We start from the raw sequence: 13,464 nt of genomic DNA, 5'->3' as shown, positions 1-13,464 counted from the left end.
TGAAACTAAATGATAATTCACGAAGTAGGTGGTTCGTAATCGACTGATAACCAAGGTAAACGAGGACAATGATTTCATGAAGAAGCACTTAATGTTGGACTGAGCTCTCATTTCCACCTCAATATCTTCGTCTACACCCAAAATTTTCGTTGTCGGGCCAAGTGAAATCCGCATCAGTTACACTAGTTTCTTTTACACACCATCAAAATAATTATGCGATACGCTGTCATTGTGTGGCGCTATAAAGGTGGTGATGAGTTAGCAGTCATCGTAATGGCCGATCGTTATGTTGCTGTGTTGTACTCATTTGTTGCACAAGAACAACTCCCCCCTCCCCCCAACGTGATAATGCCTATTTCCAGCAAGAAGATTAGGCAACGTTCCATTCTATACAGAAATCTGCGGCAGCTCTGTGACCAAGTTATTTCCTGGCCTGCTATCTTTCCGATATTTCCAAAACACCCTGACTTTGTCCGTCTGTGTTTTTTGACGGATCTCCGTAAGAGCAACGTCTAACACAGTCGACTGCAGAAATGTTTGTGCATAAATGGTCATCTGCATAATGTTATTTAGAAGACATAAACGTACCCATTTCTTCAGCTTATCTATTCATTGTCATGATTAAACCGTTCAACTGAATTATTTCTTTATATCCGTTTCAAAATATCCTGTTCTTTTCAGACACCATTTATTTCTCGATGTATAGAATTCATGTAGTATACGTTCGTGCTGAAATGGTGGTCCACGATTCGAAGTACCGTATTTATGCGATTCTAAGATGCACATTTTTGTTGATTTTTTTTTCTGCCTCCAAAGTCAAGCTGCGTCTTACATTTGAGTTATGCGAATTTAGGCCTGATTACATGGAGTTTTGCCAAAAATTGCTAATCCCATTAGTCACGTTTCTGTAAAGATTGTATATTTTGTTTTTATTTGGCCATCAAAAGTCAAAATTGGAAAAGATAGTGATGCCGAAGAGGAAACAGATAATGAGCAGTAACGTGTTAGTGTTGTTTTTGCGAGTGTGATTGCAAAACAATAAAAGACACAGTTTTAATAATTGCTGAATAATTATTTGTTTGTGTGTGTGTGTGTACATATTGACATAATATACATCTTCAGGCTCCGAAGATTTTTTTTTCTATGATCATGTAAAATTTAAATTTGTTCATTAGTTCCAGCCTGTATAATAACTTTACCTTATATATGTCTTTTCTTTGCAGAACTCTGGTCGAAATGCTTCAATCGGCTTCCGAAAAGCAATGTCTCTTAAATGGCTTCGTGTAGATAACAGTAAAAACCCGATTCTTATTTATAGGAATGTTGATTCCATCACAGATCAAGTTCAGACAGATATGCAACACATAGTTAACAACAATGCTGATCAAGTAGATGACAAGTTGAAGGACGAGTACAGGAAGAGGTTACTAATTCGTCAAGTGTAAGTCGCCATATTTTTGTTCGTTAAAGTATTATATTTACAGTGATTGGTATGATTATGCATGGAAATGTGAGCCCGTTGAATGTTCAGTATTAATTCTTGTATAACTTCCACCTTTATTTTGTTTTGTTTCTCGGTGTTTCTAACTTTCAGTATATTGTATTTTCGGATATGCTGTACCTCCCTGTAGTAAATATTGGCCTAGCCATTATTCATAGGATTTGATTGTCGATGTTAAGCACATTGTATAAACAAGTAATAATGTCTCTTGTATACCACGTGAAGGACTTTGGTTTGTGTGGCGTGATATTTTGTCAATTAAAATTGAAACCGGAAGTGGTAATATATTTTTACGACTTCCGATTTTAGTAGAGCAATTAGTGTGGAGATGGAATGCATTCTTCGGATGCTTAATTGTTTGCAGAAAACCGCTTTTCACTATTATCGTTTCTGCTTTATAGTAATCAACGTTAGAACCAGAAGTTGTAATTTGTGTCATTTGCGGATTGAACAGAGGACTAAGAGAGGAGATTGTACCTGTTTCTAGGACGTTAAATTGTTCGAAGAAAGATAAAACGCTTTTCATAATCATTTACCGTTGTTTCTCTCTGTAGATCAAAATTGAAACCGAAAGTTGTGGATTTTTGTCACTTCTGGTCTCAATAGAGTTGAGGATTTTTGGGATGCTTAACAGAATACAGGAAATTGCTTCTCGCTATCTATTACCGCTTATGCTCTGTGGTAATCAACGTCCAGTGTGTGGATCGTCTCCATCACAAAACTAATTCAGAACTTTTGAGCCTCTATACCCTGTTCAAAATTGTTGATGATCCATTAAGTGGTTCTTAATTTTTTTGTCTCCTGGACGGAAATACGCACAGACAGAGTAAATGTGCAAAGGAGTCTTCGGTTAACCAACTTTTTGGAAATTAGTGAGAATAAACTTTATGCAGTGGACATTTTTAATCGAGTACCTCGAAAAAAGGTCACTTCTTACTATGGTCATTAAGCTACACGTCTTCAATGGGTTCAAGAACACACTTTCGACTGTAGCAGACTGGAAACGTGTAGTTGTTTCAGTCTTCGTAATATTCCAACATCTGTTTGTTATAAGTATCATAAAGCTTAACCGTGGTCTGGTCATCAGCTATCGCATTACGCTTTACACCACTTCATTGTCACCTCAGCTACAGGTTGATGAGCAGCTTGGAAAGTTTAAAACTTTTCTCTCCCTTGGGAGAGCTATTTTATACTTTGATAAGGTCTCTTCTTTGTAACTGCATCTAGATATTCTAGCCTTGGTCTTCCTCTTCCTGGTTTTCCTTCTGGCTTTCCCTCTATCAGCACAGTGATCCAATAAGATGGCCAAGCATGATGTTTCTTCTTTATCCTATTATCTTCATGATCTGTCGTCCTCCATTAGCTTCCTTTCGTACGTCTTCATGCCTTTTCCTTTCGGTGCATGATATGCTGAGCATTATGCGCCAACACCACATTTCAGATGCTTCCAGCTTGGATATTTCAGCTTTTCTCAATGTCCAGGTCTCTGATCCGTAAAGCGCCACACTCCATACCAGTGTCTTAATAAATCGTTTTCGAATGTCCAGCGACAGTTTCTTGATGTTAGCAGTCCTCTTTTCCTATTGAATGCGTATTTAGCCAGCGCTATTCTGAAACATATACGAATCGTCCGTAAACCACATTATATATTCAGAATTGTTCATAGAAGTTGCTTGCATATCAAGCGTACAACCTTTTCTAATTAGTATTACATCTAGTTTATAACATCATCATTTAATTAATATAATCAAAATCGAGACCATAGAAACGAATAAATAAACTAATAGGTGACCTTCATCTTCTTCACACAAATCTAGTACATAGCACTAAGAACCTAGTAACATTCTCCAACTTTAATGACATCATCCCCAACAACATGTAAGTGGGGCAAAAGTCGCGTTTTTGTCTGTATTCCAATGATCCATGTCATTGAGTGAATGGAAAGCCTAATAAATCTTCCACTCACAATGTGTGGGGAGTGATGGTGTTTGGCTATTTTTTCATACCAGATTCATACCAGTGAAAGCTGGGCCCAGGAAAGTGGTTGAAGGTGAAGTTGTTTGGTGGGAAACGGCCTTGATCTTGCATGATGGTCTCTGCACTCATCAACTGTACTAGATTGAAGCCTCGTTCACGTTTCGAGCCCACGTTAATAATATGTCTTCTGCATCATAACCTTGGTATTGCAGAAGGAAGTAAATAAAACTCAATTCGAAATCATACAGGTGAATGTAAACATCAAGCAGCATCTGCATTTGGGCAATCTCAATAGGCAGGTGTTGCCATCTTCTTGATACATGTGCAGTGGATATTGTAATATTTGTTAGAACAAGCAGTAGACGGCTATTTTGTCTCTCACCTTTTATTATTAAAAGTATTTTGTACAGTTTGTAACGCAACAGGTGACAAATAAGCCATTTCTGTAAGTTTCTAAGAGTTCCTCAAAGTTCAGTACAAGGAAACCTGCTCGTTGCAGCACGGAGGGTGAGGTTGACGATTAAGAATGACTCTGTCCATAGCAGTTGGGTCTGTGATTCCTCCTGTCCGTTGCAGCACGGAAGAAAGGTGGGAATATCTCTTACCCATTGCAGCACAGAGGTAGGGTTATGTATCTCTTGTCCTTGGAGAGAAAGGAGTATGTCATGCCCGTTGCTGCTAGGGATATTGAGTGAGGAGTGACCTGTTGAAAACTTTCGTTTTTTGCTGCTAGGGATATTGGGTGAGGAGTGACCTGTTGAAAACTTACGTTTTTTGCTGCTAGGGATATTGGGTGAGGAGTGACCTGTTGAAAACTTACGTTTTTTTTGCCGTGGGACGTCCTCTTGTATAGCCAATCTTCAGCTATGCTTGTGGAGGAATGTTGAAGGAGATCCTCTTTGTGTTCCATCGGTGACGATGATGTGCGTCATCTGCTTGCTAGTAACAGTGTTGAAGCGTGTGGCTATGCTTATCAATATGAGACAAACTGTGGTCACTGCCAGTATGAGGGAATATTGCAATATTCTCATCTTCCAAGTCAACGACTACCTTCTTCAAAGGCTTCAAAGCGTTCGTACACGATTTGAAAATTATTTAACCATACTGTTGCATCTGGCCTGGCTATTAGGTTCCTCACATTTAAATCTAATTGGAAGTCTGTTTGGAACAACATGTAAAACGCAGAAACAGTCATTCACGAACTTTGCTGAAACTATGGGTTACAGTGATAGTAGGTGGATTGATTTTGACTTTATGTTGGGTTGGCAACACTGTTAACCTGGTGGTATCGTAGGGTATGTCAAACAATGTTCTCCTGTCGATATTTGCATGTTAGAAAATTTCAGCATTATATATCTATTAGTTTAAAAGCTACACGAACGTATCAAGATAGATGGTCCAGCGTGTATATACATACCGTGTGTCCATAAATTATCTTTACAACTTTTTGGCGTGGGAGATCCCGGTTCCATTCTCAGCGGGATCTCTTGTGGTTCGGGTCCCATGTTAAGCGGTAGGTCCGCGTTTCATATAGCGTCGCTGCTGAAAGGTACACTAGACTCAAATCAAATCAAAATCAAGTTGTGTTTCCTTATAGACGTCAATGTGTGTACCCCTAGTGACACAGAATACGTTCAGTCGGTATTTAGTTTCTTTCTATGTACTGTCCAGGAACTCCACGGCAATATTTTCAAATACATTGCGACTGTGTCTCTTCAAGTCCTGTATGACTGTAGCCTTGTTTCGGTACCCGTGATCCGTTACAAAACCTCATAAGTACAAGTCTAGTGGTGTGAGGTCAGATGATCGTAGCGGTCACCGAATCGGACCATGTCGTTCGGTTTACCTATACGGAAATTTTGCATCCACAAATTGACAAACAGGTATAGACGAGTGAGGTGGTGCGCCATCTTGCTAGAATATGACGTCAGGTTACGGGTGTTACAGTTGTAGCATAGCAAACCTTTGTGACAAGTCCACGTAAATACCACTGTTGACAGTAGACTCGCTGAAAAAGAGTAGACCAATGATGCAATTGTGCGCAACTCCCCATCATACGTTGGCCTTGGGATTATCTCTTTCCATTTCACATGTAACATGAAAATGCTCTTATCTCGATATAGAACGTTATGAATATTCAGTCTGCCGGATACATGAAAAGTTGACTCATCGGAGAAACAAATCTTTTCCACACACACACACACACACACACACAAGAAAAAAAGCATTTTTTGTGCCAGTCTTCGTTAGCATATCCACTGCAAACTGTTCGCTCAGAGGTTTATCTGTAAGTTTTAGTGCCTGAGGCAGCTGCACCTTGTAGGCATAAAGATGTAATCTCTTATGCAAGACTTCCTGCACTATTGATCATGACATTTCCAAGACTCTGACCGCCGTACGCACTGATTTTGTCAGACTCCTTGCAAACGCCTGCCGTACCTTGTCTACGTTGGCGTCTGAAACAGATGTGTGACCCGCACCCGTGTTTATGGAGAGCACTACCTGTTTCCATATGTCAAGCCCGAATAGTTGGTCGGGGCGTTGGTTCACTTTCCATACCGTGTCCGAAAGTTCCGTTGCACTCTCGTCTCGGACTTCGTCTCTACGAAACAGGCTACACACTGAGCTTTCTCGTGTAGCGTCCACATTTTTCGGCAAATTTGCGTTACCTGGAAAATAAAAAAATAAATAAAAATAAAACTAAGTTATTTTGTCACACGTTGAAACCGTTTATTTTCTAGTGTAATTTTAAATTTATTAAAGTCTAAGTTGTAAAGATAATTTTATGCACACGTGATATTCATCCAAAAGTAGAGGGAACATAACAACAACAACATAATCACTCATGCTAGCAAAGTGTATGCTAGAAGGAGTCTCTAAAATCACTTTAGTAAGTAATGAATGTAAGAAGTAGAAAGGAAAGAAAAAATAAATAACAAAAAAGGAGCTGTAAGGCTTCCAGGCGGGCGGCGCATCATCTTGGAATTCAGGATTGTGTGATTATATAATAAGAAAATTAAAATTACGAAATCGCTTTTTCTAAAATGGACGTTAGGCCTCTTTCTTCGAATGACGGAATTAAGGATTTGATTTTTTTCTGCTTTTATTACAATTAAATGTATACTATGATGGAAAAAATGGTTGTTTCCCTTTATATAATGTCACCTGTTGCTTGTTTTTATTCCAGGATACTTAAAAGCTATATTTTGTCCCGGGGTGATGAATTCACCACAACTATCACGAAACCTGATACGGATTTAACTCCTGATATGATAGCTGATGGTTCCTGGAAAACTAGGACTTTCAAGAAGTATAATTTTGACGCGTTAGGAATCCCACCGACTGGAGGACATTTGCATCCATTGTTGAAAGTGCGTCAAGAATTCCGTGAAATATTCTTGGAGATGGGGTGAGTATTTGCTATTTTATCAAAATCAAGTTGTTGTTCTTTCTTTCCTCAAGGAAATCTAAATTCCTAATGATGATTCTTTAAGTATATTGCCCCTTTCAAATTCAACATATCTTGCAAGAGAGACGTTGTTAGAAATATATATGAAGCGTTCCGGGTAGTAAGAGCGAACTTAACGAAACATTCTTCTATATTATTATTATTATTATTATTATTATTATTATTATTATTATTATTATTATTATTATTATTATTATTATTAGTTTGGTTAAATAGAAAAAAAGGACTCGATGCAGAGTTTGCCCTTACTACCCTCAAAGCCTTACATATCTATACGATGATGGCAAAACATTATGTGTAGAGGCAGTCAAATTTCAACCTTATGAATTCAATTTAAATACTTCCAGTTCACTGATGAGAAATCATTTATATACTGTTTCCAGAATATAGGTCTGAGTGTGACCAACTACCTGTGTGAAAAATCAGAAAATGGCCAAGAACTGACATATCTTGTTTTTCCATTCTCGTGTTGATTTAATTCCGTTCCGTTCCGATTTCTTTTTTAAACACAGAAACCAATGGTAAGACTGAAACTTTTATGCGTAATTTTGTAATAAGTGCTAAATACTACTGAGCAAATAAGTCAATGTTTTAAAGGTGTCTATTCTTAGTCAGTACATTAAGATCATGACGTCCTAAATTATTTCAGAACGTGTTCTTTGAAAATGGGGGATGTATCAACAACACAGACTAGTTCACTAACAGGGTAAGGTAGGGAGGATTAGGATAACGCAATGAAACGTTCTAAGTGTTACACGATAGAGTACTTTATGGTCTACCCAGAACTATTCTAATTTCATGCCATTTTGATTACATTTCAAAGTTACATTGAATCTTCTGATTCGCCTTATTTTCCATAAATCTCCCAAATAACGGCATTTTATGCACTACTGGACAATATTGCACCAATGTTTGGTGTACAAAACAGTTTCAAATAAATTGCTATTTGACACGTCAAACTTTGTAAGCCAATTTTGAGCTTATTTTCCACTAGTGACCCTAGTAAATTGCTTCCTGATTTTCTTTTCTGTTTTCCATTTACGGTCGTTGTTATAAGAGCAGACAATGAGTTCTTTTCCGTCTGTTCGGAAGTCTTCAGCAAATCTGACTTTCGAGGCTTGCGTTTTTTCTTCTAACGGGTCGTAATTCGTATATTTGGAACTTGACATAGAACTTTCTACAGACGGTAAGCTATTTACGTTGAGCTCATTAGTGTTCGCAATGATGAAATCTGTTCAATGTGTGAGATACAGCATCGCCTGTTATTCAGCCTTCGATCAACAGCTTGGGAGGAATAGGCGGCACGAGCAACGATGCGGTGAGACTCACCATTATGCAGTGGCTGTCGTGACTAATATGAAATGATTTGCAGCTTGGCGAAAGTTTTATTAGAATTTAACCGAGTTGAAACTATTTCTATATTGTTTACAAATTAACAGATATGTCGATCTATGCATCGTTTATTTATATTTCGTGGTGCTGGCAACAGTTCCAACATGTACTCCACTGCTCTCTGATTAAAGGGGACTTCCCTCGTGGCTAAATGGTTAGTATACACGTCTTTACCGTGGAAGACCGGAGTTCGATTCCCTAAGGGAGTTCATGTTGTTTTGGATTCCACATTAAGCTGTTGGTCCACGTCTCATATAACCTCGCTGCTGCAGGAGACACTAAACTCGAAATGAGATCAATTCAAATGTGATTAAAGGTGAATAATGCAATTACTATCTTGAGACACGCAATTTCTTGTAGAAATTGTAGCAAAAGTTGTTTTCTTTTGAATTGAAATCATTTCCTTGAGGATAAAAAGTTTCTTAATTATATTTATTAGTATTAATAGGAAGCTTGTAAGTGAGTAGTTGGAGCTTTATGAAAGAAACTGTGTATATTTTGCAACCCAAAGTGTAGTTTGATAATATTGAATCAATGAAAAAATTGTAAAACTTTCTTATTACTTATACGTTTTTAAGAAGATAGTTTTTCATTATAATGTAATAGTACTTCAAATGTTTTTTTCGTTCTTTGTACTACCCAATTTGATCTTTTTCTAGATTCACTGAGATGCCTACCAATAATTTTATTGAGAGCTCTTTCTGGAACTTTGACGCTCTGTTCCAGCCTCAACAGCACCCAGCTCGTGATGCACACGACACATTCTTCGTATCGGGTAAGAAAATCTAACATTATCTACAGGCTTTCCTACTATAGTATGACAATAATTAATTAGTTAATTTTTTACGTTTACGTCCCACATTTTTACCCATTGGTGTAGGGGGAACTTAAAAAAATGAGATGTGATAATATAATGAATGGTGAAAAGATAATATATACCACCCATACCATAAGCGGGATTCGAATCCGCAACAGATGAGTTTGTGATGGCCAGTCTGATGTCTTAAACTTTGGCCATGCCTGCCAGCGACAGTTACTTGCTTCCTTTTCATTGAAAATGTAGATGTCGTCAAGTTGGCAGGGACATTTACAAAAATAAATATGTTTGACAGGTTTCTCTACGGGTATGGTTTGTGTTACTTTCGTGCTGGAAAGTTCCCAAATAATGAACTCTTCTCCGTTAAAATTAACGCCGTATAATAAAATAAAATGCCCGAGTTATCTTAACGTCAAGTTGTTTTTTTTAAAATCAAGCTGGCTTTTGTGGGACGGAGGTTTTTTCCGATTAAAGAAGTCAGTTGTTCTGGGAAAAAAATAAAACTTCCGCTTTTTTTTTTTAAACTTCTTATAACTTGTTCAAGTGCAGTTTTCGTTTCGCCGTACTGGATTCTACAATTAAAAAAGTGCGTTTACACTTCTAGTACTTATTAGTGCTATGTTCTGTTCGGGGTTGGCTGTCTTTATTGATTTCAAACTGCCACTGCAATTTTTTTTCGACAACTGTAGGTTATGCAACCACCATGTCCCAAATGCCGTTTTAGTTGCCTACTCGTAACATCATCTCAAGTACCTGGAAGTTATACATCTTGATATAGGTTTTACTGGTTGCCTAAATGCACTCTGGCAGGAAAGAAAAAAAATATCATACACCATGACACAATACAAAAGTTCTTTACATGTTGTTCTCTGTTCGAGAGATATTTTATTCCGAGCTTCAGAGAGTTCAATTTACAAAATTAAAACTAAACGGCTGCTTTAAGTATAATGTTGGCTTAACATCATTATTCACAGAATCCCCGTAATTTTTTACTGTTATGTCGTGTCAGATTTTTTGAAATGAAAAATTCGTGGATAGTGTTGTAAGTTCTCTCTCTCGAATTTAAGCGACCTCAACAAATGTAATATATACGGAGTAGTTTTAATGAGGTTTTAGTTTATTATTAAATTTTAAATGATTTTATTCCTCGAAATTTACTACGTTTTCAGGACAGTTATTGCAAACACTATTAAACATTTTAGTAAAGCATTTTTGTCGTTAATAACTATAAACAAGTCGCTGGAACTAGAGTGCGTCCACCGATTTGCTTTTTTTTTTAAAAAAGAAAATGTTTTTCCAAGCCCCTTGCATTTGTACATCTCAAGAGTCTCTTCTTTTATAAAATATTCAGTTCTCAGACATGGTGAAGTAAGTGCTGTACTTCCATATCATTATAAATATGCATACGTAATTAAATTGAAAGAGAAGATGTTTACCTGGAGCGTTAGGATCAGTAGAGCAACGAATTTTAGCTTACCGTGCTAGTACACTTATCATTACACTGTGCCCAGTGTGCCTTTTGACCAACCAAACATCCTCACTTTTGAGGTCGGTGCTCAGCCATTCACAATGCACACTGCGTCTTAATTCCTGTTGTATTGGACAACACAGTGTCGGTATTAGTACCTATAGAGGATATAGTGTGAACAAATCGGTTGTTTTTCCTATTTATCATTAACATAAGGTTGATCCGTCTATATGTGTCCGATTTTAAACCTCATCCTTGCTCACAGATATGACCGATCCGAATAAATTCAAATAGCAGCAGAAAGCCAAAGGCCTCAAGTATCGCAACAAATTCGCTTGTATGTGGTTTGTGCATCATGGGTCCCAAGGAGAACCGGTTTGAGAAAGGTTACGTTTTAACATTTTTCTACGCCAAGTTTTCCGTGACACATACTCAAAAACAGTGCAGAGAAAATGGATATGCATTGGGGTCAACAACACCACGACCTTCCAGCATTTCGTTCACTCAGTAAGGGGAGTAGAAAATGAGTGTGTACTGCGGTTATTCAACCTGTAGCTCGGGTGTAGCGTCGAATGACCCTGCAAGAAAACCCTCCTACCCAACGTGTGGTGGCAAGACGATTGCACGTGGCACAGTCAACTGTAAACCGCAACTCACGTGCCAAATTAAAGCTCCAATTGGTGTTTAGAAGTCGTGGACGTGGCCTTACTTCGGCCTATCGGTGGGAGAGAAAGACTCACTGCAGGCGCCTCTACGAACGTCATCTATCCGGGGAAAAGGGGACGTTTGTTCAACATTCAGTAAAGGATGGATTTAGCTATCAGATTGTGGCAAAATTCGTACACCTCACGAGACGCAAAAACCCATCCTGACTTCATTCGTCAGTGCAAAGCAAGTTTCTCGAAGGGATTTCTGGTTGTCGCGGGATGCTGCTATGAAGGCAAATTAACGATTCGACAGGTGCGTGAAAACTGCAAACCAGATCCGCATTTTATCAGCAATATACCCTCACACCAATTTATACATTACATCTGCCCCGTTTGTATGGAAATGCGATAAATGAAGTCCATATGCACATGGCATAAGGCCTCATCACATACATTCCGTTTTTCACAGTTTTGTGCAACAGATAACAACAGACATCGGCATCCAGGCTTCCAGAACATAGCAGTGAAGATGAACGATACCAGTCCCATGGATTTTTGCGTGTTTGGCCTATTGAAGAGAGCACTTACATCTGAACGTGTCACCACTGTCCGTGGCTTCTGGAAACCTGTCATGACGAGTGACTCAAGATTCCCGATCGTGTACTTCAACGGAGTCTTCTACAATGAGAGATACGGTGCAGGTCTGTTGTCAAAACACGTGGTGCTCATATCAAAGGAACCGACGGTGGTCTCTTGGTTTTTCGTAAGATAGGTAAGACGTTAAAATCAGACACACAAAGACGGGTCAACCTTCTGTAATGTTTATATAATTTTTCTTCCGACGTGTAATTGATATTTTAACTTCTCAAACTGTTTCTTATATATGAAATTGCTGTAATTAGTTTTATCTTATTTTACAGAACCTCAGTTTGCTAGTGGTTTTCCCCCAGATTATCTGGAACGGGTGAAGAAAGTTCATAGTGAAGGTGGCTATGGGTCTCAGGGATATGGCTATGACTGGAAGATTGAAGAGGCAAAGAAAAATTTATTGAGGACGCATACAACCGCTGTTAGCGCGCGAATGTTGTATAATTTGGCTCAAAAGGTAAGCAGGCTATCTTCCATTATCATTTTGAGCTCAGGAGTGCGTCCAAATATTTATTAATAGTGAAATTTTCTATGACAACGTTTCACATTCGTCAAAGTTATTTTCATCATAAACACATGTTGCTGTTCTTATTGCACCTCATAGCTTCCATTTTAACGCGTCAGCCATAATTCGCTTGACACTAGCAGTTTCTTCGATATCGTAACATCGTTCATTGAAAATGATGGAGAACACTTCAACACTTGATTTAGGTAACCTATTTTCCTAAACTAAAATAATGTTTTGACACAACTTGTAATAATTTCATAGTTTAGTAATTGATAGATAATTCATTTCAAACACATTTTTTTAAGTGACTTTACAACCTCCTCCTATGACGTTAAAAAGGGGCTGCGGTGGCTCAGTGGTAGATGGTTCACCTCTGGTGCCTGGGGTCCTTGGTTCGATCCCAGCTGGCTAGAGACATGAAATTTAGCCCTCAAAGATTCCCAGATACGGATAGTTTGCTATAATAATTGCGATCTCTATTTCCCCCATTCTGCGTAGAATTTCCATTTTTTTTCTGGTGCCTTATATCAGAAGTCCTATGTACTGTCCAAATTTCTCCCGCCAAGTGAACTTTGTGGTGGATAAACACCGTGTGCGTGGGTTTTCTCGGTGTTCTCCTGTTTCTTCCCACTATTTCATTCATCTCTCATCATCACCGTCTCCTTTAGCCTAGCCGGCATAACCGTGGGACGTAAAACTTTTTTAAGTTTCTGGCTTGGCCTGGACGTTAATCAGTCATTCACTCAGGATTTCTTCTTTTATGTACAGAGATAATTATTGAAGCTGTTAGTACATAAATGATTTGTCAATTTTACGAGTAAGTACGAAATAACAGATGAGTTGTTCTTGAAACTTTTCATTATGTGAAGATTCTTTAAGCAGTGGTCCTATTGATGCGATGATTCACTCCACATGTGAAAATCACGAATCTTGTTTTAGTTTTATTAGTAATATACAGATGTATTGATGTAGTTTGTCTTTTTTAGAGTAACTATAGGGAACTTTTCGGATCATCAAAAATCAGCTCAACTCATTTT

The 13,464-nt window shown here is 38.1% G+C and overlaps 1 protein-coding gene across 2 annotated transcripts in view; it reads left to right on the top strand.

Annotated features, from left to right (window-relative positions):
- The window catches only part of LOC145687960 (phenylalanine--tRNA ligase alpha subunit-like), a 74,609-nt gene that overhangs the window by 13,720 nt on the left and 47,425 nt on the right, over positions 1–13,464 (top strand). For both annotated transcript variants that reach the window (XM_081761567.1, XM_081761566.1), the window contains exons 3-6: positions 1,224–1,441; positions 6,666–6,887; positions 8,999–9,114; positions 12,192–12,376. In XM_081761567.1, coding sequence (XP_081617693.1) covers positions 1,224–1,441; positions 6,666–6,887; positions 8,999–9,114; positions 12,192–12,376 — 741 coding nt within the window. The remainder of the gene's footprint in view (positions 1–1,223; positions 1,442–6,665; positions 6,888–8,998; positions 9,115–12,191; positions 12,377–13,464) is intronic.

The sequence above is a fragment of the Thermobia domestica genome, chromosome 6, assembly GCF_964235325.1.
Source record: "Thermobia domestica chromosome 6, izTheDome1.hap1.1, whole genome shotgun sequence".
In the NCBI taxonomy this organism is placed as follows: Eukaryota; Metazoa; Arthropoda; class Insecta; order Zygentoma; family Lepismatidae; genus Thermobia; species Thermobia domestica.
This window is presented reverse-complemented; position numbering and strand designations above follow the sequence as displayed.